Source organism: Diorhabda carinulata, chromosome 3 (genome assembly GCF_026250575.1).
Source record: "Diorhabda carinulata isolate Delta chromosome 3, icDioCari1.1, whole genome shotgun sequence".
In the NCBI taxonomy this organism is placed as follows: domain Eukaryota; kingdom Metazoa; phylum Arthropoda; class Insecta; order Coleoptera; family Chrysomelidae; genus Diorhabda; species Diorhabda carinulata.
The window spans coordinates 33,282,484-33,310,399 of NC_079462.1; the positions used below are offsets into that span (position 1 = coordinate 33,282,484).

Sequence of the window (27,916 nt, forward strand, 5' to 3'; positions counted from 1 at the left end):
GCAACAGAAAAAGAGATAAATACGAAGTTATAGTTGAACATAATCCTATTTTTGTAGGAAGATGTATGATGAAATTAATATCAAAATATTTTTAGCTTCTTTTTAATAACAGTGTTTCCTGCCATTGTGTGTCCTAATTAAAACAGCTTCACTAGACTATACTACCTCGATTGTTTTCGAAAAATATTAAATTACAAAATTAGCTTTTCCTGCAGACAATATTTATTTTATAACACGTTTTAGACCGATCAGTAAATTGAAAAATGAAAATGTTGTAAAAAAATTCATTTAGTTCTTTTCCACTTAACCGGAAGCACTACAATCAATGAAGGATTTACGCATAGGCACGTGAGGTTCAGGCCTATGGCGGCATTAACATTAACATTGACATTGACATTGACATAGACATAGACATAGACATAGACATAGACATAGACATAGACATAGACATAGACATAGACATAGACATAGACATAGACATAGACATAGACATAGACATAGACATAGACATAGACATAGACATAGACATAGACATAGACATAGACATAGACATAGACATTGACATTGACATTGACATTGACATTGACATTGACATTGACATTGACATTGACATTAACAATAACAACAATTGTTTTGTACGATTGTCAATAATGTCAGACATTTTTTGATACCGGCTAGTCGCGAACACTGTCAATTAAATTCAAATCCAACCGTCCAAATACGAGTCGTGTTACGCTACCTCACACGTGCTGTACGTGTTCCAATTTGCGTCTTGCCTTAGGCTTATAGGGATCTGAATAGTTGCAACCAATTGAAAGTGACGACAGAGCAAAACAAGGAGTATAGATATGATAAAGTCCAGGAGTTCGAATACCTGGGAGTGACAGTGATAAACGAAGGATGTAAAACCGGGAAAATCGACAAAAGACTGGCGGGAAGGAACAAAACGTTTGGAGGGTTTTTAAGATCAAAAGATGTTTCAAGATTTGTCAAGTTACAGACAGTTATACAACCAACGGTGCTGTATGACAGTGAGTGTTGCATCATGAACAAATAAGAAAAAAACAAAATAAAAATAAGGGGGAGAAAGATACTAAGGAGGATTTTCGAATGAGTGCGAGAGCAAAACGAGTGGAGAAGAAGAACGAACGCAAAGATCAAAGTACTGAATGGTCAAGCTGTTGGATATAGCCAGAATGAACGAAGATGTGTGAAAAGATAATTGTTAAGGGGAAAGGAAGAGGGGGCGAAAGAATAGGAATAGAGAACTGACGTGAAGCAGCCATGAACGAAAATAGATGGAGGAAAGCAGTAGAACGATTTCAAGTGTTGGGTCTATAAAATCTGTTGAACTGATTAATGGAATTTAGGCGTATCGAACTGAGCCTAAGGCGGCTGCACGCTGCAGTGAAATGTAACCCAAAATTTATAAAAAAAAATATGCAGTATGTTTTTTATACTAAAAGACAATGAAAAGAAAATTTTATACGATTAATTTGAGTGCGGGAGGAACAACTATTTTAGTTGAACTGTGTCCCCTACGTCATTTTTAACTAAAAACTGTCTTACAACATTGGCAAAAGATGAAAGAACAAAAATAATGTAGGGGTTCTAAAGGGTTAGAAAAAGTTGATAAAAATGTGGAAAACAACAAAATTTCGAAGAAAAATTTCAAAATTTGTTTCAAATACCGGCCTAATAAAACAAGAAAGATTTATTCTATGTGAAAAGTTATCCAGCTCATGAAACGGCGCTGAGAATTCTTTTAAAATAAAATTATAATTGCCTCTCAGGAGTAAAATAGCGAGGCAGACTTGAAATCTCTTTGAAAACGATATTTATTTGTTTTTATTTTCATACCGTCAAAAATAACTGTTTAATTCGGATAATTAACTTTTTGACATACCTAATTTTGTAATCGATATTTGTTGTTTTTATCCAATGTTCAATTTAAATTAAACGAAGACATGAAATATAATATAACCTCGAAATGGGAAACTTCTCCTTAAATGTATCGAACACTCCTGTGTTAGACGTTTTTATTATAATTACTTTTTAGATAGACAATTTAATACAAAAACTGTCTGAAGTAAATGAATGATTAAAATAATATCCTAGTGAATTAGTAACGTACCAAATCCACAAAAACACCAATCACTGTATTTTGTGTTGTCTATTCAAAGTTGTTTTTCCTCTAAAAGATCAAAACGTCATTTTGTCACAAAGTAATCCACATCCATTTTAAAATAGTCACTTTCCAATTACACAATTTGAGCACCCAATAGAGCACATGGGTACGCAATGCTTCAAATCCGTGTATCAACTTGTCGTTTTCAAAATCTGTCCGTTTTCCCCATCGCCCCTCGAAGCCCAGGTAAATGTTTGGAGCTGCATAAGCTTCAAAATTGTGCTTTAAACACAAACTGTAAGATTAGTTAGATTAAGTTAGGTTATGTTAGGTTGGATTATGTTAGGTTAGGTTAGGTTAGGTTAGGTTAGGTTATGTTAGGTTAGGTATTCTGGCGAGATGCAATGAAGGCATGAAATACCTAGAGAAGGACAAAGGAGGAGATTGTTAATAGTTACTGCGCAACTGAAAGTAAACAGTTTACCTTCAGTGTCTGAAGACGATAACTATGTTATCGAAATTTACGTTAGACAGTGTAATTGTTCACAGTGTGTTCAGTATGAATATCACCAAACGTTCCAGTAATTCCGGTTGCGATGACTCCACGGTCAACGGAACCAAGCAACTACGAGAGTTTAGTATTAATATCAAATTGGTAAGTGCTGATGTATGGTTTCTCAAATCATACCGTAGGTTAAGTATTTTTCCCGGTTTTATGAAAGTTGACATAAACAAGAGTTCGTTAATATGCTGGAACTAGAAATCAATGCGGTCTATATGACCGTATCGGCTGAGGCCGTCCAGATGATTGCAGGATTTCCTCCCATAGATCTTTCTTCAAGCTTTCTATATAAAATAGGAGGCAGACTGGCCGGTAACAGAAGAATGGCACGAGAAAGGACTTATAAAAAGTGACTCTAGAGCTGGGACAAGCTGGACACTAAGGCCCAGTGGACAAAGATATTAGAAGCTGGGTAAACTTATACACAGATCCACTTTTTATTTTATTACGCAGGTTCTTATTGGACATGGATCGTTCGGCACCCCACGAAAAGAATCCAGGACTATGGATGACTGTATGAGTGTACACGGTGGAATGGGGAAAGGACTATTGTGGAGAATAGAATTGGAGAAATACCACTGGTTATTGAGATCATAAGATGCATGATAAACAGCGAGAAAATTTGGAAAATAGTAACAGAGTTCATGATAAGAGGTGATGAGTAAAAAAGAAAAGGAAGACATAGAAGTATACGGTTACATAGATAGGATGGATAATGGAAATGGGAGGTACGCAGATGATATGACAATTTGTTGCCCTCCCGGCGTACACAACTTCCAAGAAGTACAAAGGAGAGGGTGGTTTAGAGAGATGAAAGTCCCACACGAACTCGTAGCATTGCACTAACAAAAAACACGTTTTTTAAACACATCTAGTTGAAAACATTTTTTTAATAAACTTGTAGCTTGCTTGGGGCGCTAGATGTACGATAAATATGGAACAAAGCGCTCCACGCTTTTTTTCCCAATAATAAGTATTTTTCATTCATTATTCCTTCATGGCCAAGAGGTAGAGACAGACCAAATGAAAAAACATAAAAGAATTGTGGAAGCTGAGACCAATGTAAAAGAACAAGGGGAGTAATCCATCCCAATAAAGGGATATGTAGACGCCCCAAGCGCTAACCATAAACCAAAAGATTAAACGGCATGATGATGATATTTATTATTATAAATTACCTCTTAGACAAAAACTATTCAGTGTCAAAAATTTCATGAAAAAATATCCCATCGAAGATTAAAAATTAGTGACAAAATCAAAGAAATTATTTTTCTGAACGAAAATAATGGTATAGAAAAAAAAATGAGTACTTACAAACACAATCATAATGAAAAATGCTGCAAAATACGACGTTCTCGCCATCCACATACTAACAAACCGATAATGTTCTCCAGATACGACGTTTCTGAAATAAAATGATTTTTTAATAGAAATTTGATACCCCAAAGGTGCAATTAATGAGTCACTGGTATTAATATAGTATTCACGAGTGTATAATGAAGGTTATTATTCACTGAATAATAACCTTCATTGGTTGATGATCTCTTTTAGTCCAGGACTTTATTTAATAAAAACTTGTTTAAAATATACAAAATTACGAAAATTTCACTGTAACGTAGGTGGTCGGTTGGTAACACTGGTTTATGTTTGACTGTTGCCTTTAGAGATTAGGTCTTTCCAATTTCTTAACTTGATTTGTATGTTTTGCCCATATTTCATGGCTACATTAACTTTGTCTATAAACTCACACACACCACCATTACACATGACCGATGATCGTCCTGTCAGCTGTCAAAATGAAACTTATTAAGGGGGTTTTCTGGTCTAGAAAGTTGAAACAATTGATTTTTTGCGTATATTCAAAGCTTAGACCCTTAAGAACATGTCCTTGAACGGATTTTTAGAAAAACGCATCATTTCCGGAGATACAGTAGATTTTGTGGCGTTTTTCCCGAAAATACTTTTTTTGAAGTGTTCGTCATGATATCTCAAGTTCTACGCGACCGGTTCTTTTGAAATTTGATAAAAATCTTTTTTATGTATCTTTATCGCGTCTGCTTTGAATTTTTCTAAAATTCCAATGTGGAGTATTTTTACAAAAATTCGAAAAGGTCCAAAAAAGGGGGGCAAAAAATTGATATTTCATGTCTACGCCATTTTGTGAGTATTTTTTTCCGACCAAGGTGAATGCGTAGCGACATCTTTACAGATTAGGAATTTTTCAAATTTTTTTGTTCCAGATCACTATAAGAGCTGGAATCATGTCAACCAGGGTGCACCGTTTTTTTCGTAACCCCCACATTACCGGCCTATAAATATATAAAAAATGGTTAGTACAAATATTTTTCAATTTTTTTACGTTAGTTTCAAAAATCCTAAAATTTGGTATTTTAAGCCAGAATACCCCCTCTAAGGGGCACCAACCCATCTTTCCTATATTCATTTTATATATACTTCTATTTCTTCCTTATATAGCCTTATATTGCATCTGTTTTACTAAATTTTACAAAGCCCAGTAACAATAAAAACATTGAAACAGTATTTGATTGATAAGTCTACAACGTTCGCCACAATCTTCTTCAATAGCTTTTTAGGAATTAGGAATATTTCGTTCTGTTTTTGTTCAAACCTGAGTTTGTTTGAGGTTCAGTCACATTTTACTTCCATTTTCGTTAACCACAATATTTTTTACCCAAGGTGATTCCTATCTTTTGATATTTGTTTTTTATAATTCTAGAGGCAACAAAGTTTACACGATTTTCGACGTCAAACCAATTGGTATAAACTGCATTTTTGTTGTTGACTGCTATAGTGCACTTTTCATCAAACCATGGATTATTGTCTGCCAAGATCACTCCCGAAATCTAGTTTGTGCCAACTAAGGAGTCATTGAAATTAAAGCAAACGTCATTCCAAGAAAATCCTTAAGATGGTTCTATTTGGCCGATCTATATTGTCAAACTTCAAACTTTACATGGTATAAGATCCTTAGTCTAGATTTCTAGTACACACGCTGCTGTAATTAGTTTTAATGATCTGATGTTTCGAGGGGTGCATGTTGTTAGAAACAAGGTCTAAGCTGGTAGCAAAGTCACCATCTCGTAGTTTACGAGCGGTCTTCGTGAATATATGCACTTAGATGACACTGACGACCTGGATAAGGATGAGGTGAGTTGAACCATATCGTAATTTGGATCTTCAACTGAATTATCTGTCGTCATTAAGAATAGAAATATTCTCTAAAGTAAAATTCTCTTTGTTTATGCGGCCATACATTGCTTTTAAATTATTTTATTGAATATCCACTGATATAAACATGGATTCTTCTATTTGTCAACCTCAAATGACTCGAATCGACAAACAACCACCTCGCGCAAGTAAAGCTGTGACACTATGTACGACAATTCATTTATCTTACGCACCATCTAGAGATAAATACTTAAACTATTACATTACATCATTTGAGATAAGTTTTTTAGCACCAATAGTAGAATTTTATGACTGATTACACTATTTGAGAGGAGGTGCGATATGTATCTGTAGTGGCTCAAGATATAATTGATACAAGTATATGATATTCCAAAACACAGAAGCCACAACTTCCCAACTGGCATATTATAAGTTTTGCTTGCTTCTTGTGGCATTTTTTTATTTAGGTATGTAATGATGAAAGGAATATGCATTCTTGGTAAATATAATGACCGAAAATGAAACAGCAACATATTCTATACCTTAAATAACCCTTATTGTCTTCGCTTTCTGCTAAGGTCTTTATAGAGGACAACAATAAGTCGTCGTATCCAAGAAACTCGTCTAACAAAAGTCTACTAAAAGGATCTCCAAAACACTCGTCTTTAGCTGGATCTAGAGTAACGATTTCCACTGGGATTTTCAACCTGGTTCTAGTAGCGGGACTAAGTCGTAAAAATCCATATTCTAATGCGAATTCTACTATGTATTCATGTTCATGTTGAGCTAAAATAAAACGGTAAATCATATATAATTAGTATATTCAATATAAATGTTGTGACGGGTATACAACCGTACGCCACCTAACGGCGCCAGTCATAATTTAATATAATGGAAACTATTCTAGTGGGGTCCATCTATTCCATATTGGGTATCAATGAACTACTACATATTTCTGAAAGATAAGTTTACTATAACTGGACTAGCTAGACTCTTTAAAAAGTTTCTACAATGTTCTAGAATTATTACAAGAGAATATATGAGGCAGGAGCTCACAGTAGTGTTATAGTTGTTCATAATTAGTGTAATGAAGTGAAATTAATTTGTACAATTTTATTCAAGAATATTAGGTTAGGTTATGTTTAGGGCATAATCAGTGATAAATGTTGACTTTTTAATAGTAACTAGTTAGTCTATGTAATTGATTCAGCATTTATGTCTCTTCTTTCCATTTAACCATAACCATTTAACCACTTTTTTGTGTATTTTAATGCAAACACGACCTACCACCATCTATTTTATTTCACTAAATCATCTCTCTAATTTTGAATTCCAAAAATTTTAGACCTTTAAGAATGTTTGATTCTTGATTCTTCTTGATTTTTTTTTATTACAAATCATATTATAATACAGAAAATTTTAATTATATTTCAACAGAAGTTGAACCCACCAAAAATTTATTTATATTAGTTCAAATTAGTAATTTATTAATATGTTTATGATTTACCTTTAGTTTGAGAATCAGAAGCATCTATCACATTTTGTTTAATGTCTGTAACTGCAAACAAACTATCACTTTCATTATTGACTCCATGTGTAGGCCTCTCAAAAATTGAAGATTTCTCAGTGGTTACCATTGGATGATCAGTAAATAACTGATAATTATCCCATAAAGTAGGAGACATTTTTGATACATTTAACAACGCATCTGATATCAACTTCTTCTCATTTTCATCTGTTTTAACTGCATTACTATTGATTTTACCTAGAAAATATGGAATTTCTGGAACCATTCATACTAAACTATTAACTATGGTTATCGAAATTAGAATATAACAGTGTAATTGTAAATGTTGATGTAGTTGTATTAGACAGTGTGTTTGGGGTATATTTATTCATTATAATATACAGCTGAATAGATATAACAGAAGAGTATAGTGCAAAATCTATTTGATGTTAGTCCTTTTAAATGTTTTGCCGCTATCTCAGCCAAAGTAGCAGTGCATATAATTGTGTGGTTTGAGATTTTGCTATATTTTCGTAAAGAGCTATCTATAATACACTGGAATCGAAATTTATAACCCTACATATGGTTTTCCAAAAAACCTAACTCTGTAGTCAATTATAATTGATTTTCAATTTATTTGGAACGAACTTTGATGAGTTTTAGGTCAAGTGTCAAATTTTTGAACATATCATAAAGTGTTCCTAATACAAGAAACTATTAATTCAATATAAATTACAAATATTGTAGTACAACTTTTTGAAACTATATTTTTTACTTTCTTGAGCTCTTTTATAGTCTTTTTCATTAAGTAATAATAGATATTCTGAATTTGTTTCTGCATCCAATATTTTCATCAGCCTGGCTGATTAAAACCTAACCAGTGTATTTAGTAATATTCAATGTTGAGAAATAGATTGGAGTAGGAAAATTAATACTTTTGCATCTAATTAGTGGTTTTTTAAATAAATATGTGATATACTAATGTATTACAATCCCTAATTAAATTTTATATGTCATACACAATATAATTAATATCTTTGATTATCCTACATGGAATTATAAAAAAAAATTGTATAAACATGAAAATAGTTATTTTTGAATCTACTAATTGTATGTGACAAATATGTAGGTCTTACCTTCTACAGCAGCTTGCAGTGGTTCAGTTTCTTTAGAACTATCCTCAACTGCACTTGGTTCGATATTAACAAAACTGTCCCTTGCTAACAGCCCAATCACATGGGTAAAATCTTCTACTTTGCCTTGTTGTTTCAGTTTTTCCTCTTTAGCATAACTCTGTTCAATATTATAATCCTTTCCCACATTCCTCACTATTTCTACTCTAAGTATCCCATCTCTAGGCCATGTATCTTTTACATGGTTCAAACATGTCGATGGTGACCGAGAAAAAGTAATGTGTATATACATCAAAACAAAAAATGCTGCTATAGCCTTAATTAATGTGAGAAATTCTAAAAATCTTCTTAATGGTCTAGGAAAAGTCCTTGCATAAGCTAAGGCAGCTCTATAAAAAAGCGTATGAAATAATCTATCACGTACATTAAATAAAGGATTTTGGTTATTATTGTTTCTAATCCTATTGGTATTGATGAAGGGTCCATTAAGATGGTTATTTTCAGGACTGACTTCTATTACTGGTGGTGCGTTTCCAGACATTTTTAATAAAGTTTTTAACGAGTTATAAATCTGAAGACAATATACATCCTGCAAAATAAAGTAGGTTAGTTGCACTTTTAAAATTAAGTTGATTTGAAGAACTTTTCAATTTCACTTTTATAAATGAGGAGGGGAGACATCAGCGTAATTCATAATAATGATTCGGTAACTTTGACGTTGTTAATAATCAGAATTACAAAGTTGTTTTTAGCATATTTATAAGTATTGCAAATCATATTAAAGCGCAAAACATACCTTTTGTTATTAATATTTAACGGATTATGTGAAAATATAGTTGAAATATGTAATCATTCTAATAAGGTACAATAATTATATTCCGCTCCAAAAAATTTCCAAAAAAGCAGATTTTTGATTTTTTTAAGTCAAAAACAAATATGAAAATTGACATACATTTGACGTGAATCTCGACGGTAATGACAAATGACGTTTATATCAGGCAACTATTTTAACGCAGTATGAATTGTTTTCTGGGAATTTTCAATTGGGAAAATGCAACCAAACAAAAGTCATTCCAAATTACTTATAATTTATGCTATTGGATTTTATTAATTCTTTCAATATTTCTTCTTCAACACAAAGTTCATGAATTAGCTACCGAAAATAATCAATATAAATATAAATATAAATCAATATAAATTGTCCCAATTAAATATAAATATAACGTACGTATATACACCTGAAGTAAAGGTATACTTTCGTTCTATTTAAACATTTTAATTTGACAATTATGAAGTTTATTGAAAATAAGAATATGTTACTCAATAAGTAAATAAAAAATAAATAGACCAAGTTAGTTATTGATTTAATAAATTCAATGTTTTTAATAGATTTTTGCAAATAAAATAATAGCGTGAATGTTATTGATTTTTATTATAAATAAATTAACTGTTGAATAAATAAAGAATATATTGTATATTTTTTATTATACTTGAAATAACGAAGAAGTTCAGCAACGTTAATATAACCTGATTTGAAAATTAATATTTTATCATATTATAAATTAATATAATTAAAGTATCTATTAATTGATTTTCTTTCAATAAACAGCTGCGTTACTAATTTTAAGGCATTATTAACCAAATCCCACTGATACTAATTACTTAACCATATGTCAGGATTTAATAGGCCTGAATAAATATTAATAACAGAAATTGTTGGTGTAATAATAATCACTGCAATCAGAATATTTCAACACTTCGCTAGTGCGTTCATTTTACAAATAAAAACAGAATTATTACAAAAAATAAATTGATAAAATAAAGGTAAGATACACAATATTCCCAATATAATTCTAGAGGCTTTTTACTATGAGAATGTATCATCACAAAATTAAAAATCACATTAAAATGATTCCCATATAAACATGTAGCTTTAACACAAAATTTGATAAGATTAATATAAAAGCCACAGTAGTCTGAAGGGAAGTAATTTCTATTTGCATATTTCTATTCTTCAAAAGCAAACGAAAAATGTTTTAATTATTATATTGTATTTCACTCATAATAATTATACAGTGTGTAGTGAATTTTATGTGCAAAAATTCATGTGTCATAAAAAAATAGGTCATAGAAAAATCAACTTAATAGAGGCAAACCGTCAATGAGAATTATAAATATTTAGATTGTTTTTCATGGTATGTTAAAACATACAAAATAAATTGGAGAAGAAAGTCTGAGATATTATTATCCAAATTTTGTTACTTGAATTGGTAATTTGTTTTGGCTCCGAAAACCAATAATCAAAGCTTTTACATATGAATAGAAATATTGTATTCCAATTGAATGAATAAAAACAGCAAAATATCCATAAAAGCACAATCTAATATTTAACACAAAATTTATTTAAAGATAACCTAAAAAAGCGTTATAAGTGACAGCTAGTGTTGATAGCTTAGCTTCATTTAAGTGAAACCTTTATATTTTTCTCTTCTCTATGGTATAAATGATTCAAAATTTCTATGATTAAATAATAAATAAGTTTTAAAATATAATTCAAAAAATCTATGTACGGTAGTTACTCACGATCTCTCATTTAGTTCCCATCAAATCGTTATTTAACACACTTATCAATTTTTTCTATTGTAAAATATAAAAGTGCAACAAGTCTATTCACAAAATGGTAATTTTCTCCTGAACTTGCGTTTTTCTCAATAACCTTCAGTCTTTGTTGTACAAAATAAGAGTAATCATAATTATTTGTATTTCTAAGTTGCCTGATTGTCTCGAAATCGGTTATAAAATATATCAATTGTCCCACTAATATAGAGAAGCCTCTCGTATCATTAAATATATACCATACATACTCAAAAACTAATTATCGATGAAATAATTTTTCATTAAAACTCTTCAATTATTTAATACATACACTTTTTATCCTTCTTAGGCATGAAGAATCGAACATTCCTAGATTGCCTCATGCTGATGGGGTCAGCAGTATCTTTAAACTTACCTGAAATGAATAGGCCCGTTCTACAAGAAGTTCTTACTACAATCGTAACACTTTCATTGACTGTTGAACAAATAGTTATCGAAGACCATCATCTGGTAAGATTTTGCAAGTATCGGTACTAATATATACAGTGGATTTTAAAAAATACTTGTTAATTCTACTGCGGTGGTATTTATATATACTAATTAGTTTCATTAATATAAAATATACAAAGTAGGGCATAAAAAACAGTATATACCAAGTACAGGTACGTCTTAAATATACAGTACCAGGAAAAATTACCGTAAAATGACTTTGACATGAGGGATCGGACCCTGACCAAGCCTTTGATGTAAATCGACTTAAATTAAAGTTAATATCAAAGATACTGATTTTTGAATTTATGAAATAGTTTCAATCACTTTTTTACAAGATAATTCCGATTTTTCTCAAAATTTGTTCTTGTAAGGCTTTGGGTATTCACAGGTACTTAATGTATACATGCTTGTGAACGAAAATTGGTTGGATCCCCGACTAGGACCTAACGATGAAACAAGAAACAGGGCCGTTTCAGGAAAAATATGGGATCCGAAAATAACAAACTTGTGTGGAGAACAATCAAACGAGAATTTAGAAAATACAATATTTTGGAGGGGATACGGAGACGGAGATGTTGTTCTAAGTAAAAAAATGAAAATACGAAATCAGTGCACTACAAATTTACATAATTTTCCGTTCGATACACAAATATGTGAAATTAAACTTGGTTCATGTAAGTAACGACCGAATTATATATAACTGATTCACATTGTTTTTATCCTTTATGTAAAAATAGTGTTTTCTTAACAAGCGAGGTGTACACATTCCAAAAACATTATAAAAAAAGTCTAACGCCCCTAATTTTCGTAATATTTAGACTTTTTGATTTACAAAATGAGGCATTCAGAAATTTTATACTAAATGTATGAAGGTGGTCCAAATATGAATCGAAATTTTCAATAAAATACTCAAATAACTGAGTATCTCAGTGCACTTGAATGTAAATGGAAAGCAGCTAATATGACGGCCGTGACGTCACGCTCCGGTTGTCTACTGTTCATCTAGTTTATTTATCAGTGTTACCACCCAATTATAGTTACCACAATTTTTGTAGTATAAACTGTTTAATGAACGTTTCAATTCAAAATAGAAAATAGGGGCAAAATAAATGTTGTAGATCGTTTTAAAGAAGAAGAAGTTGTTATCAAATGGAAAAAAATTGAGCCAGTTGTGATTCTAAATGAAATCAAATCTAATGAATTTTATTTAGAAAATGTTTCTGTAAATGTCGTGTTAGATATTAGACCTACGGGTAAGTAGACATAATATCCTTTAACTATACTAAGTTCAGCGAGTTTCTAATTGTTTCATATCATCAAAAAAATAACCTTTAGGTAAGTTCTGCAAAATGTAGACTCTGAAATTCAATTTTTAAATTTGAGCAGTGCTAAAGATCTATTTACATTGTTAAGTTAACTTCCAATTCTTATTTATACAGTGAAGTTTAATTGTTTATTACGGAAAAAACTCGCAGCTTTGCCAAAATTTGAACGTTGTATTAAACAGGGACGGCCTAAAAACCTATGCAAATACTTGATTTCGTAATATTTCGAAGTGACAGTTCTATTAAACAGGGACGGCTTAAAGACCTATGCAAATATTTGATTTCGTAATAATATTTCAAAGTGACAGTTCTATTAAACAGGGACGGCTTAAAAACCTACGCAAATATTTGATTTCGTAATAATATTTCGAAGTGACAGTTCTATTAAACAGGGACGGCCTAAAAACCTATGCAAATACTTGATTTCGTAATATTTCGAAGTGACAGTTCTATTAAACAGGGACGGCTTAAAGACCTATGCAAATATTTGATTTCGTAATAATATTTCAAAGTGACAGTTCTATTAAACAGGGACGGCTTAAAAACCTACGCAAATACTTGATTTCGTAATAATATTTCGAAGTGACAGTTCTATTAAGCAGGGACGGCCTAAAAACCTACGCAAATACTTGATTTCGTAATATTTCGAAGTGACAGTTCTATTAAACAGGGACGGCTTAAAGACCTATGCAAATACTTGATTTCTTAATAATATTTCAAAGTAACACTTCTATTAGACAGGGTCAGCTTAAAAATCTACGTAAATACTTGATTTCGTAATAATATTTCGAAGTGACAGTTCTTTTAACCAGGGACGGCCTAAAAACCTACGCAAATATTTGATTTCGTAATAATATTTCGAAGTGACAATTCTATTAGACAGGGACGGCTTATAAATCTACGCAAATACTTGATTTCTTAATATTTCGATGTGACATGTCTGAACAAAGTTATATATACTTTTATCGTATTAAATATGGTGGTTATTTATTTTAGGCAATTTCAGTTCCGGTTTGGTCGAGTTTGCTATAAAAAGGAATCCAAAGCATTACTTTATATCCATTGGTTTACCCTGCGCAATAATAGTGGCCCTGAACTATTTCTCTTTATGGATAAAATCAAAAAAATTCTATTTCAACCTATTATCGGTGATTGTTCATTTTTATTTTTATCACTTATCGACCTGTCGGATATATCCAGTCTCATATTTTAAGCATTTAGACATTTCAGTGGGAATATCAACTTCAATATCAATATTAATTCTTATACAATCATTAATATCAGCGGAAATACAAAACGATACATTTTTGAAAAATCAATTAACTGTGAAAAGATACATAAATGAAAATTCCGTAGCATTATTATCTAAAATCAGTTATCCTATATTTTATTTCATTATTATACTGATAAATTATAGTTACTCATAATCTTAGAATTATAAAAATATTTAAAAATGATGTACAGAAAAAACTACAGTTACTAAACTCTTAATGTGTTTCATTTTCTACTCTCCAATGACCATTCTAATCCATGGGGTGCACGAGGCCCCGGCAGGTATATTAACTCTACTTTAATGTGAATCTTTCCGAGCAGACATTCTGTCAAGAGTCACACGGGTTGCATGCGACATCTAGCTGTCAGATATGCATTATACAAAAAAAAGTTTCAAATAAAAAAGATGGCAAAAATTATTATCTATAAAAATGACCCTCATTATTTTTGTCGTACGTTGTTATTCAATAAAACGTGCTTTTCAAAAGGGTGGTTGACGCTGGCGCCCCCGTTGACGCTCACTTGGATTTACTTTCAGGGGACACCTCTATACATATTACAAAAAAAATATCTTCCCGGAAAGATTCTCATTAAGTGTCGGAATCAGCTACTACTGATTCCTTATCAGGTGAATAAAAATGACTGATGTGGTTTTATCAACATAACGCCTGCCATTAACTATAAAGTGACGTCGTTTCATTGAAAATTCCAAAATAATACACGGGGCGGTAAAGTGTTAATGAATATATATACTAACAAGTAATTATGTACAAAACACGAAAAAAATATTAAATATTTGAATTATTATTCCTTTTTATAAAAACACCCCACCTATCTTACACCAACAATATTTATAATAAAATCTTTGGTAAAAACAAAGTTCATTCAATGAAAAAAACTTAAGAAGGCACCATCTTCTTTGTTGGTTGAAGTAATACAATCAACCCTGCAACAGAAGAAATAACACCCAACAATCCAATAGTTCCTGGAGATAATTTGACATGGCCCAAGGAAGTTAAAGGAATGAAGAAATCACAACTATTTTTAACAGTATCAATCACAATACTTTGATTATTACTAAGAATGGAAAAAGTTCTCAACAAAATTTTTAATGTGTCATTAGAATTGAATTTTTTTGGTAAGATATGATCCTTATTACTTTTCAGAAGTTTAGAAATTTCATAAAAATCTCTCACTAAATTCATTGTGATAGAATACAACCAATATCTATTTGATAAGTTGGACCATCTTTCCGTATCTACTGTGCATAGATCTGCTCTTCCCAACCACAAAATATGATCTGCTAAAAGAAATAATGCATTGGTTATCTTGCTCAGAATAAGTGAGTAGCGAATGGTTGCTTCTTCTTCATGAAATAGTGGTAGCGTTGCATAAATACTCTCAGCAAATCTGCCAAACCTAAGCACTAAAAATTAAAAAATGTTTCATTTATACTATCAGAAATAAATTTTTCTAAGTTGTTGAGTATAATACAAATGCCAATTAATTGCTAAGCAGTGAATTTTTTAATCATTTATATTCAGCTTCAATTTAAAAAGAATCATTATAAATAGGACATTTTCATGAAAATTCTGAATTTGACTAAAACTTTTTACTTACTTAAATTGGGTAATGAAAATTATTTTCATAAAATACATTTTTTTCAAAACAATAAATTGTTATAAATGGTTAAGTTATTTATTACAAGCAATGTATAAAACTGAGCTTAAAATTATTAACATTCTTACATTTTCTAAAAGTGCTTAATTGAAACTCCAAATTCTTTAGTCCAACTACACCATTTTTACGATTTTTCTGCAGATTATGCCAGATAAATCTACTGAGATATTGCAAGATTCTAGAAATTCAATTTCATGTTAGAGCAGAGGGGAATAATTATAAGAGATGTTTACCTTGCAATTTTATCTCTACCGGCCGTTTGATTGTTTAATTTTATTAACTGATCCATTGCATTAAAGTATGCACTAGATACAAGAGATAATATATTAAATATTAAGTCATTACTACAAACGTTTGCCAATGAGTTAAATGTCCTTGTTTGTGTACTTTAATCTTTGTGTTATTACATCAGTTTGGCTAACTGATATTAGTCAATGACATATGTAGATAATAAAATATTGTACAATATTTTACTTTAAAATGTAATTTACTCTGAATATATAAAAACTGACGGTAAATATAATATACAAAGCGATTTTAGACAATTCATTTTGACAAGTTAGATAACCTTTTAGGAATATTCGGACAATGATTGCATTAAACCGATCAATATTCGGAAAGAAATCAGGATCCCATTCACAGTCATTTTAGAGCTGAACTAAGTGATCAGGTCACTCCATTAGGCACAGTGGTTTGTGAATATGATTCATCTAAGGTTTTTGATTATATTCAAGATTAATGGGTGTAAAGGCGGTTAGACCACGAGTGGCTAAGTTTCTTTTTGTTTTTTAGAACCTTCAAAATCATTAAACTCGATTCTTGGTTATTTTTGATAAATTTTTATAAGCAGTGCTATTGCTAGGTTGATAAATAGCTGATATCTGATCAATAAATATCATTAAACTACTTTAAATTAATGTCTATAAACATGAAAGAATTATGATTATTAATTAACGCACGAAGCTGAAGAAATAAAAATAAAAGTTTTTTGTGAGAAGAGATTTAAATTTGAAAGCTTCACTAAAAACGAAGTACCACATTCGGAAACTCTGATAATCTCGTTTTAGATTAGGATCAACTGATATATGATCTGATCTGATAGGTCATTGAAAATCTAATGAAATTATTCCTCAAATATATTCTTCATAATTGATTTTTGCTTGATATTGGAGCATAAATGAAACTAGTAGTAGTAGTAAAAGTAATCATATTTTTGCAAGATAGCTGAAGAATCATTGGTATACAATTCCTCAATCTTTAAAAAGAAGAAGAAATTGACAGCTACCTAAACTTCCAATATTATTCTATATTCTAGCATAAAATTTGTAAATTGAATTTTATTTCACTCTGATTATACAGTCTTTATACCTAGTGTATATAATAAATATAGAGACCTAAAAAAGATAGATAAAAAAGATAAAAAGTGATAGAAATAAAAACTAGAAAGAATTTCGTTTTTTGTTTTGACAAACTGGTTTGAAACTACCTGACCTGATAAAAGATGAGTTTTCGAAAGATTTCTTTAAGTATATCATGAAATTAATAAACGCTTTTTAATAAAGAGTTACTAACATTCCGACAAAAAATACGGAGCATTGACAATTCATTTCCATTGAAATGTTAGCTGATAATTAGTGGTACAGTTTTTCATAATATAGATAAGATAAAATTGAAGCTAAAGGCGACTATTTTTAACTTGTATAAGTGAATTACAAGTGTAGTATATTTTATGTTAATTTTATTTTAACATTTCAAATATGGAAAAGGAAGATATGTCTACCGAAGAGCAAGATATCAAGCCCATTTTTCCTGTTATGACAGAAAATGCCACCTTATCCGCTAGTGAAAGTCCTAAAAAATGGTCTCCGGGTTTACAGGACACTAGCAGAAAAAGTGCATTTTTGCCATATAAAGTTTATACAGGTAACACAGTATTGACAAACCTGCAACGTGGTAATACACTTGCAGAAAATGTTCTATCAGAAGAAACAGAAGTAGATTTTCATATGAAAGCTGGTCAAGGTGAATTATGTGAACAAGATATACTTAAAGAAGGTGATGTGGATGTTAAAGATAGCAACAATTTAACTGCTCTTCATTGGGCTAGCTTCTATGGTCAATTACATACTGTACAACTTTTAGTAAAACATGGAGCACAAGTTAATATATTAGGATCAGAAGAAGAATCCCCATTAATTTTAGCTGCATCTGGCGGTCATCATGATATTGTAGCATTTTTAATTAGTCATGGAGCTGATGTAAATCACGTGGACCATGTACTTATAAGTGTATTTATTATCCATGAATAATTTTAAAATTTTCTTATTTATAGATGTGTAATTCTGCTTTAATGTATGCTGCAAAAGGTAATCATCCACATACTTGCCAAGAACTTATTTTAAATGGGATAAACATTTCTCTAATTAATTTAAATGAAGATAGTGCTCATTCTATAGCAGTAGCAAATAACAGTACATTGGGTGAGTAATAAATGGATTATTTCTTCTAATTTTTCATATTTAATACTGATTTTTTAATTTCTTTTACACTTTTCATGTATTTTGAAATTATATTGAAAAAATATAAAATTTTAACATTAAGATTTAAAAAAAAATTTTTTTCATAACATAACTATGATATACCATTTTTTTAGTAAGAATTTATTATTGTTGAGTGTGAGAAACCTAGACTTTACTGTAATAAATTTCTTTGATGTATATGTACTGGTTGTTTTATTTCAAAAAGGAATTTACTTTTTGAACATCTCAGGAATGGTAAAATTAACAGAAAAGCTATTCAGTTCTATATTATTTTATTTGAAGGGGTGGGTAGAGATTATAATACAGGTAATGGGTTAAAAGCAGAACTTTGTTGGCCATGTTGAATGCATTCATTTGAGAACTCAGTTTGATTAGTAGAGTTGAATAGTGTAAACATTTTCGACTGGAGACACTCCATACAAAAGTTATAGATAACACTTTCAATTTTCCATATTAATTCAATGCGATAGTTTCTTCTTCTTGACAAACCATTGACATCCTCTGAATTATTGTGATGAACATACACTCACAATATGTTATTAAAGATTCCTTGGTTATAGATGAATATTTTTCAAAATTGTGTTACAAAAATAGTTAATTATTGAAAATTTATAGATGATTTAAAACAAGGCTTTTTACTGAAATTTTCACATAATATTGAAGGTTATGTATGACTTGACTCATTATTTTTTATTTGTTTTAGTAACTTGAAAAGTAGATTTAATATAAGTGACAATTTCGGTTTTTTGCAGCTCAAACTGTGATAGAAAATTTTTTAATTTTACAAGTAGAATCAGGCGCAACTTCGTCGAAAAAAAGTGTAGGAACTGTTGCAGAAGAAAAAGGTTGAGAACTGTGACTTTATCAGTAAAAATTGGGACCTGAATTTTGTTTGAAATAGATTTGAAAAAAAAACTATATTACTGCGAAATAGAAAGTAATATGAAATACTCATATATTTTTAATAAATGATTTTTTTTAATTAAAAGTTGTTTTTCAATTGAATGAATCCCTTTCCATGATGATGATTATTAGAATGATCAAAATCATTATTTCTTCTAAATATTTTTAACTTATTTCAAGTTTACTTATTTTGTGGACCATCCAACTTATTATCTAATGCTTAGTTTCTTTAGGAATTATGGTGAAGTATTCTGTTTATAATAAACATTTTTTATTGTGAAATCACTGTACTGATTTCACTCTGTTAGGCACATTTTCTTCTGTAATTACCAATTGTTGAGAAAGTAGGTAATAGTACTTGAAGAAAATAAAATACACTGTAATGTTTTTCCTATTTATTTATAGTGTTTCTATCGATGGGGTAAGTTTATAAACACTGTCTCCTACTTATTTAATTTATTTCAACACTTACACTACACTTAACTAATTTATTTATTTAAATTCTTTGGTTACTTTTCTAGTTTGTTCCGTTCACTTTACTATTTATTATAAGCTTACTAACTACGCTAAACAAACTCGATATAAAGCCGAAATGGAAGTTCCAGAATTCTAAGAAGTAAACATACAAAAATAAATAAATAAAAAGACCTTCCTAGAAATTAGTTAAAAAAACAATGTAAACAAACCGATAACGATAAAAACATGAAAATAAACTTCTATTCTGCGGTTTAAAAAAAAGTTTATCGAACGTGGCTCGACTTCGCCAAATTTTATAATTCCATTCTAACCGGACGAGTTCGTAACAATATATTTGATTAGTAACCTTATTATATCATAGTGTGATAATAATCTTTAAATAAAAGGAAAAAAGGCTTGGAACATTTTCAAAATAGAAAAATAAATAATGCAACTTTGTATTCTGCATAAAATAACAAAAAACAAAGATACCTTAGGATAGGGGTACACAGACTTATCTAGAACAGGGGCCACTTGAGGGATTAAGATCCAAAGGCAGGCCGCTACAAATAAAAATCATCATCAACTTTTCGCACCTGATATATATATATATATATATATATATATATATATATATATATATATATATATATATATATATATATATATATATATATATATATATATATATATATATATATATATATATATATATATATATATATATATATATAACAAAATTTGGTTTAGAGATTGACAACGTGTGTGTGTTTTCTGTCCGTATTGTTTTTTTCTGGGGTCACATTGGCTTGTAGCTGTAATGATCCCAGAATGATCTTTCTTTTTTTTATTTGTATTAATAGAAATAATAATATTGCTGTCAAGGGGTGTATAGTGGATAAAAACAACTGTATAATATTTAATTTCAGATAACATAATTCCAAAACTAACTGAATATAAATTATATTAAAAATGAAATATAACTATATAATATCAAAACTAAACTTAATTGTTATGTAACTTAAAGTTCACTTTGATGCATGACACTGCACTGATTTATTCATAAATCGATTATCAACTTTTTGTATCACTAGAAAGTTATTATTTTTACCCTACTAAAAACCATATAAAAGAAGAAAACCTGCAATATTTCAAAAAATTTTCTGTTCTGGAGTGTTAAGTAATTAAATATAAATAAAATATATACGGACACGATACATCTCAAAAATTTTCAGTGGTCTTTTTTTCAACCGTGAACGTAAGTGGGTACTTCATTGTCGAATTGTTCACGATACGTATACATCCTCACGTAACTGATAATTATATCTACAATCAAATAAAATCGAGAGGTAGAACTAAATAATGTTCATTTATTAAAAAATATTTTAATTACTAAATAATATATCACAGAGAAATTCAATACTAAATATATATGATAACAAAGTTTTCAGATACTTTTCATATTACTAATGATGTGGCGACCTCCTAATTCTAGGCAGAGTTTTACGTAATGAATTCATTTCTATTAGTTTCGATTCCACATTTATTTGAATACTTCACATCGAATTGACTGATAACTTGAAGGAGATTTAACCAAAAAGTAATGATTAAAAATTTCGCCAATTTTGATAACTACTAATTCTAATTTTTCAAAGAATGACTAATACGTCAAAATTGCACTCTTACATATCTTAAAGTAAGTCGTATTATGCAATGTTGGTTATGTTGTTTCGCGAATTTATAATAAAAACAAACTTTATAATACGAGGGTTGATACGCCTCGCGCATGACCATTGGCCGTTAAGGTTTTTGTGCTTACGATAATTTTTGTAGTCAGCGACTATTATAGAGTTGACCTTACTGTTATTTATTTCGTTTAAAATATTGTAGTTTCTATTATGAGATCATATTGCCGTTGCTATATGCAAAAACACTAATTGAAATACCAACAGGTATTAGATACTTGGTTTCCAAAAAAAAAGACTTGGCGAAACATTGGATATAAAATTAATTTAAAATATGGTAAATAAATATAGTAAGCCACAAAACAACACACAATTCCTATTTTTTTCTAATAATTATACTTATTTTATGTTGTTGTTGATTCGCTTGTAGAATATTAACGAAAACGGTTTCAGTCTGGTTGGAAATATTTAGGTATGATACTCCATAAATTTTTGTACCGACGAAATTTGATGTCGTGTAGCCAAAAAATACAAAAACCGCAAACTTCAGCAACTTGTAGTAACTTTGAAGTTTGAAAAAACAAAAACAAACGAATCTATCAGCTGATCGTATTCGCCCTCTGATATACTAGGATAGAAAGAATCCCCATCATATGACTATGACTAGAATGCCAATTGGCGTGATATTAGGGGTTACTTTCCGATCATAGTTTCCTATAATTCCACATAATTAAAATTATGTCAACAAGAAAAACGTCGCATTTGAACTGAGAAGAGTTAGTTCCAAATATAAACGAAAGATAAAAAAACTTGAAACAATGGAAAAACTAATTCGTGACTAATCTAATACTCATCCATCAAATACTAATGGTTTAGGTTGGAATTTTTGGAATCGTTGGTGATATTTATACTGAACACACTGTTTATACTATCACTACACCAACAGTCACAATCACGCTGGCTGTCTGTCAGTCTAAACTATAGTTTACTGTAAACTGTAGTTTACCTTCAGTCTCTGAAGACGATAAGTTGGTTATCGAAACGCACGTCAAACAGTGTAATTGTGAGTGTTACTGTAATAGTAGTTCAAGTAGTATGTTCAGTACCGATCGTTTGTTTAAGTTTTTTTTTTACTTTTGTTTTCAAGAGAAAGGGAAAGTTCCAAGTCTTTTAAGGTTATATTTAATTTTGGATATAAATAGAAAACTTTTAAAAAGTTTCAGAGAATAAATCCTACGCTAAACTATATCACTATTCATTGGTCATCGAAAATGACATAATCCATGTTTGAGTACTATAAAATATTAAAATGATCCTAGATAAAGATATATATCAAACAATCATTCGATTGTTTGATATTATAATTTTTTGTATATAAGGTAAGAACGTTTATATATATTTACAAACTTCTAGTAACATTTTATCATTAATCATGACTGATGAAAAAGAAAAAGTAAAAGTTAGCCAAAGATTTTTCTGGTTAGCAAATACAATTTTTCATCAAGTAGTGACAGTTACAGTAGCTTTTATAGCTTACGTTTTTGTCAAGAACTATGATGTTTCAAGTAGAGCGTTTATTCATTTTTTTGTTACAACTTTTGCAGTAAGTATTTTTTTAAATAATAATCAAAACACCACCAACTACATACTAGGTTCTTAGAAAATGGAAACAATACCGTATTTTATTATACATAGTGTTATGTCACACTTAGTGCAAATCAATTTTTATAGCCACTATTATTCACGCCGCATTCAATTCAACAAGTATTTCTTTTACATCTATGTTTTCCTAGAGACTCGACTTTTAATAATACATTAATTGACATAAAACACCCACACTTTTGATACTGAAATTATTTTTTAGTTCAATTGATTGTCATAGATCAGAAATCCGTGAAAATATAATTTCTTACTAAATTATATTGTAATTGTATAACTACAAATTTTTTTACTTGAAAATTTACTATTGTGTGTTCTTATCCTGGTTAGTATGCAACTAACAATACTCTAGATTGTTATGTTAGTTGCATATATGATCTCGCGTGTATCAATCATTTCAATACGCTCTACGTTATACTGGTTACATACCTACGGTTATTATTCATACTTTTTAATTAAAATTTGTCATTTCATAATGTTTAGTATGCAACTAGTAAAACTCTTTATACTTTTTGATACGTTGATTATCATAGTCAAAATCATCAAGTATACAAATTTTCAAATCTACTTTCAAGTCGGTAAAAATCGAATCGTTACATATGCAGATAAAGCATGTAAAAACATGTCAAGATACTGGAATTTGTCTATGGGGATAATTTAGTAATTTTAAACACAGATTATAAGTAATATAAGCTATTAAAAAATGGAAATTAGTCACTCAAAGAATAAACACTCGTCTTCGATCTCAAAAACAAATAAAACTTTGAGAAAAGTGCACAAACATATTCATTCATTGAGATGATGGAATGTTGGCGAAAAGACTTGAAAAATGATCAAATGGTTTTCTTCTTTCGATTAGTATATTTTTGAGCAAATGATTTCAAATTAGTTCTGACTCTTTAAAGAGTTCCAAAATAATTTTTTGTTTATTAAAAAAAAAAGAATTTTTGTTATTTCAGTACATTCCATTGATGGCTGAAGGTTTCATTTTATTTAACGAATCAAACACTTGGAGTTTACAAGTTAAAAGAAGTTTGAAAGGTTGGGTGCATGGAGCACTACTAACCATTAGTCTCATCTGCGTTTCTATTGGTATTGGAGTTGAAGTTCACTACAAAAATAAAAGTATCCACCCCGTACACTTCAAAAGTAATCACGGTAAATTAGGTACGAAGTGACAATTATTATTGTATGACTAAAATCAGTTTTTGAATGGTGTATTTTGCTCAAATACCTTTTAATATAATAAGTTCATAGTAATTAATTGGATTAACGTCTGGTATAGATAGTACTCTACAGGGTGTTTCGAGATTTTATGCGAAAATTTCGGAAGTGAGTAGATGATGTGAAAATAATGCTGTGACTTGAAAAAATTTCTCATACGCCCCTTCGTTTTTGAATTATAGGCATTTAAAGTTGCGAAATCAGAACTTATACTTATTTGGGTATATTTTCTAATTTATACATTCGATTAATATGAATTTTTGATGGATGATTACGTATATGGATATAGTGTGTTTGACGGAATAAATAATTCTACACTACTATCTACTACTTTTACAGAGACAACATGTACAATCTAAAGATTTCTTAATAAGAAGTTGCTCTTTTTTAACTCGATGAAATGTATGGTTTAAGAAATATGTAGATTTTTAGATCGTTGTACATGAAAAGTAAACTGGTCGCCATAAAGAAACATTCTGAAGAAAATTATCATAAATTTTAATCGAGTTAAAAATTTTTGTTGAAAAATCAATTCAAAAATTCATTTTTGCTATTTTTAGATTATACAGGTTGTCACTATAGAAGTTACGGATTGTTAACCATTGAGCATGAACCGCCCCTGTTCTTCAGATAGTAGTGTAGAATTATTTATTCCGTCAAATATACACTATATCGATATATGTATTCATCCATCAAAAATTCATAATGTTCGAATGTATAAATTAGAAAATGTACCCAAATAAGTTATGATTTCGAAACTTCAAAGGCCTAAAACTCAGAAACGAGGGGTCGTACTAGAAGATTTTGGGTAGTTGTATCGCTTAACCCCCACAGCTCCGATGACCTTGAAAATTTAGTATGTTATACAGTTTTTTATGGGGAACAAAAAATTAGAAACCAGTGTTAATTAAACCAGGGGATGTTAATATCGACAAAAAGGTCGAATTACATCATCACGCTCTTCAGAGGAGTTGTAATTCAATATTTGTCGAGACATTAGCCAGGAAAGTAGTTGTTTTCTCATTTAAAGAACGGCGGAATACATTTTTCGTAATATTGAATTTCGAAATTATTTCATAGTGTTAATAGTAGAAATCCTTTATTTTGATCAGCGTAAAAAACCGTACAACATACTAAATTTTCAAGGTTATCGGAACTGTAAGGGTTAAACGATACAATTACCAAATTTTGTTTATGTCACTGAATTTTTTTGCATCGAGTCTCTGAACATCGAGTATAGTATGCAATTAGTTCTGTTTGTGTATTATAATTATTGTTTTAGGTTTCATATCGTGGGTTCTGTGTTTTTGTCTTGCGTTAACAGGAATTATTACCCTCTATTCCTCAAAATTGAGGATAATAATACGACCAGTAACTTTAAAAACCATACATTTATGTTTAGGACTTGCATGTTTCGCCATCGGAGTAGGTTCTCTAATTTTAGGTCTTAATTATTCTCATTTTAGAGTTACACATAATGAATTATTAGTAACAAAGACCTTGATCTCCATCATTACAATATGGAGTTCATTAGGTGCTATAGTGTCTCTTTTCAATAATTTAAAAAGTATGTTTACTTAAGCAAAATATTGTGGTTTGATAAAAAACTCAAATTTTCAAAAATACTACTATTAATATATAAAATTCGATAGAGAAAACAAAAAATATTGATTAAAAAACTTCGTAGAAATCACCATATCTATACATGTTTTACTAGTTTTTATTAAACTGCCTGTAAAAACTTTTTTGAAACGTAAACAGTAACAATCGTTTTCATTCAATAATAAGGAATAATTTTTATCATAGGACCTATCATAATTAAAAAAAAATTAGAAATCGAACAATGGATTTATAAAAATTAAATCAATAAGACACAGTCAACGAATCATTCTACTTGAAATCTATACAAATGAAACCACATACTATTGAGAAAGTTATTGACTATTAACTCAAGTGTACAAGTATTTAATGAATTATTACATTTGAATTCCTTATACTAAAAACAATTTTATTTTATAAGAAATACGTAGTTAGAGCAGGTCAGGTCTACAAAATTTTTTATCCTGGCAATAAAAAATATTGAAAATCACTTGCCGGACTCGTGTTGGTTTGAATAAATAATACTTTTAGTCACATTAATATTTCGAATTCGAATTCATATCACCTTTGACATTTTCATTCTTATAATTTCAAAAATATGCAGAACCATATTTATTTTGGGGAGCACAGTTTTTAGGCTGGAGGGGGATGGACACGACCCTTAAAAATTGTTTGCTTAATATTTCTTTTTAATACTTTTCAAGTGCTTACAAGTACTGAAGAACCCAGTGTTTACAACTGATCTGTTAATCATACTCCTCCTAGAAAGTTCAGAATGTGGAATGGCAGATCTTCGTCTTCTGTTCACTTTTCACACTTCGAGAGAATGAGGTGATGTCCTCTGCGCAACAGAATCTGCACACTGCACATATTACCTGCCAAGTCTTAAGATGTTCATTGTGGCGACAGTGCCCCGATAGGACTCCCGAGACTGTTAGTATTCGTAGGTTGTTATTGCCTAGGTTGATACATTCAGTATATCTTCTCTGCTTATAACTGTCCAGAAGTGTTTTTGCCTACCTCATCCCCTGTAGGTTTCCCAGTAGCTGGTTTTACTCCTATATACCTTTTTTCCAATGCTTTCTCTATTCTTTTGTAGCTGAGGGTTCAGGTCATATGGATAGTTGGTCTGTCCCTGCTTTAGCTGATCTGTCAGCTATTTCTTATTCATTACAGGGTAGCTTTAATTTTTCTTGCCTAGCTCGTTGAATTCAACTAGGCATTCCCAAACTAGTTTGGATTTTATGATACATATTTTTTAATTGCATGAATTTTTACTTGAAAAATACTTGGTGTGTTGTCCAGGCTTTCAGAGTGTTTAGTTCTGGGCCCGTACACTCCTATTCCAGTTTTGTGTGCTGCTTTAGAGTCTATGTATCATTTGATGATATTTCTGTTCATTTGTCGTTTGGTGTTTCGATCCCATTTATACTGCTACTGATTAGTATTCATTCATTCGTTCTGAGTGATGTTATTTCTGCTAGACTTTCCAGTACTATGTGCAAGCTAGTATTTAGACTGGTTCTAGTACCCCAAACCACTGCCCCCTTATGTCTTTTTTGGTCTTACAATTGCCTTGAACATCCACAGTAGAATCGTTGGGTTACAACTCCAATTTCTCCCTGTAAAGTTTCTGTACACCATCAGGTTTTTTTTATCTAACAACAAAATTACAAAGTAGATTATGTATTCATATATTGATTGTAAGAACGATTCGAATCTCAATTAGTAATAATTAAAGTTGTTATTTATGAATAAACTTTTTTCAAAATATACATATTTTTTATTCACCCACCATTCTTTAAGATTGAGTCTTATAAAACTTTTAACTGAGATTTTCATGAATTATATTTGAAATCTAACCAAAAATACTTTCTACTGCATTAAAATTAAGTTGAATATACTTAAATTCTTCCAGAAATATTAAAATTCTTGTGAAAAATCAGTGAAATTCCGTAGCAGCACGG

General features: G+C 30.2%; 5 protein-coding genes across 6 annotated transcripts in view; 3 read left to right on the plus strand and 2 right to left on the minus strand.

The window, feature by feature from the left end:
* Window positions 1-9,605, minus strand: part of LOC130891795 (membralin) — a 116,227-nt gene extending 106,622 nt beyond the window's left edge. Inside the window, exons 1-5 of the mRNA XM_057796760.1 lie at window positions 9,316-9,605; window positions 8,523-9,108; window positions 7,387-7,644; window positions 6,422-6,665; window positions 4,005-4,095 (exon numbers count right to left, since the gene is read on the minus strand). Of these exons, the coding sequence (XP_057652743.1) occupies window positions 4,005-4,095; window positions 6,422-6,665; window positions 7,387-7,644; window positions 8,523-9,060 (1,131 nt within the window). The 5' untranslated portion in view covers window positions 9,061-9,108; window positions 9,316-9,605. The remainder of the gene's footprint in view (window positions 1-4,004; window positions 4,096-6,421; window positions 6,666-7,386; window positions 7,645-8,522; window positions 9,109-9,315) is intronic.
* Window positions 9,606-10,251: 646 nt separating this feature from the next.
* LOC130891796 (gamma-aminobutyric acid receptor exp-1-like) lies at window positions 10,252-14,393 on the plus strand. Of its 2 annotated transcripts, none has more exons than XM_057796762.1 (5): window positions 10,252-10,343; window positions 11,464-11,624; window positions 11,995-12,280; window positions 12,725-12,859; window positions 13,928-14,393. In XM_057796762.1, exons 2-5 carry the CDS (start codon window positions 11,466-11,468, stop codon window positions 14,356-14,358), a joined length of 1,011 nt encoding a protein of 336 aa, XP_057652745.1. In that variant the 5' UTR covers window positions 10,252-10,343; window positions 11,464-11,465; the 3' UTR covers window positions 14,359-14,393. The 2 variants fall into 2 exon arrangements, with proteins under 2 accessions (XP_057652745.1, XP_057652744.1); XM_057796761.1 differs by lacking the exon at window positions 10,252-10,343 and adding an exon at window positions 10,951-11,016.
* Window positions 14,349-16,472, minus strand: LOC130891797 (peroxisomal membrane protein 11A). Its single transcript, XM_057796763.1, has 3 exons — window positions 16,117-16,472; window positions 15,952-16,061; window positions 14,349-15,629 (listed from the first exon to the last, which is right to left on the minus strand). The coding sequence occupies exons 1-3, from the start codon at window positions 16,170-16,172 to the stop codon at window positions 15,103-15,105; spliced, it is 693 nt and encodes a 230-aa protein (XP_057652746.1). The 5' UTR covers window positions 16,173-16,472; the 3' UTR covers window positions 14,349-15,102.
* A 688-nt stretch (window positions 16,473-17,160) lies between these two features.
* Window positions 17,161-19,411, plus strand: LOC130891222 (DNA-binding protein RFXANK-like). Its single transcript, XM_057795833.1, has 3 exons — window positions 17,161-18,159; window positions 18,216-18,363; window positions 19,176-19,411. The coding sequence occupies exons 1-3, from the start codon at window positions 17,641-17,643 to the stop codon at window positions 19,271-19,273; spliced, it is 765 nt and encodes a 254-aa protein (XP_057651816.1). The 5' UTR covers window positions 17,161-17,640; the 3' UTR covers window positions 19,274-19,411.
* Window positions 19,412-22,874: 3,463 nt separating this feature from the next.
* On the plus strand, window positions 22,875-27,722 carry LOC130891627 (uncharacterized). The gene is made up of 3 exons (XM_057796469.1): window positions 22,875-23,070; window positions 24,086-24,293; window positions 25,633-27,722. Exons 1-3 carry the CDS (start codon window positions 22,900-22,902, stop codon window positions 25,929-25,931), a joined length of 678 nt encoding a protein of 225 aa, XP_057652452.1. The 5' UTR covers window positions 22,875-22,899; the 3' UTR covers window positions 25,932-27,722.
* The last annotated feature ends 194 nt before the right edge of the window (window positions 27,723-27,916 follow it).

Excerpts from the sequence above, each read along its gene's own strand:
- LOC130891796 (XM_057796762.1), top strand. The coding sequence starts at position 11,466 with ATGAAGAATCGAACATTCCTAGATTGCCTCATGCTGATGGGGTCAGCA. Across the intron at positions 12,281-12,724 it reads TGAAATTAAACTTGGTTCAT|ATCGTTTTAAAGAAGAAGAA; the intron begins GTAAGTAACGAC and ends TAAATGTTGTAG. Across the intron at positions 12,860-13,927 it reads GTTAGATATTAGACCTACGG|GCAATTTCAGTTCCGGTTTG; the intron begins GTAAGTAGACAT and ends TATTTATTTTAG.
- LOC130891797 (XM_057796763.1), bottom strand. The coding sequence starts at position 16,172 with ATGGATCAGTTAATAAAATTAAACAATCAAACGGCCGGTAGAGATAAA. Across the intron at positions 16,062-16,116 it reads GGTAGAGATAAAATTGCAAG|AATCTTGCAATATCTCAGTA; the intron begins GTAAACATCTCT and ends TTGAATTTCTAG. Across the intron at positions 15,630-15,951 it reads ATTAAGCACTTTTAGAAAAT|TGCTTAGGTTTGGCAGATTT; the intron begins GTAAGAATGTTA and ends TTTAATTTTTAG.
- LOC130891222 (XM_057795833.1), top strand. The coding sequence starts at position 17,641 with ATGGAAAAGGAAGATATGTCTACCGAAGAGCAAGATATCAAGCCCATT. Across the intron at positions 18,160-18,215 it reads ATGTAAATCACGTGGACCAT|ATGTGTAATTCTGCTTTAAT; the intron begins GTACTTATAAGT and ends TCTTATTTATAG. Across the intron at positions 18,364-19,175 it reads AGCAAATAACAGTACATTGG|CTCAAACTGTGATAGAAAAT; the intron begins GTGAGTAATAAA and ends GGTTTTTTGCAG.
- LOC130891627 (XM_057796469.1), top strand. The coding sequence starts at position 22,900 with ATGACTGATGAAAAAGAAAAAGTAAAAGTTAGCCAAAGATTTTTCTGG. Across the intron at positions 23,071-24,085 it reads TTTTTGTTACAACTTTTGCA|TACATTCCATTGATGGCTGA; the intron begins GTAAGTATTTTT and ends TTGTTATTTCAG. Across the intron at positions 24,294-25,632 it reads AAGTAATCACGGTAAATTAG|GTTTCATATCGTGGGTTCTG; the intron begins GTACGAAGTGAC and ends TTATTGTTTTAG.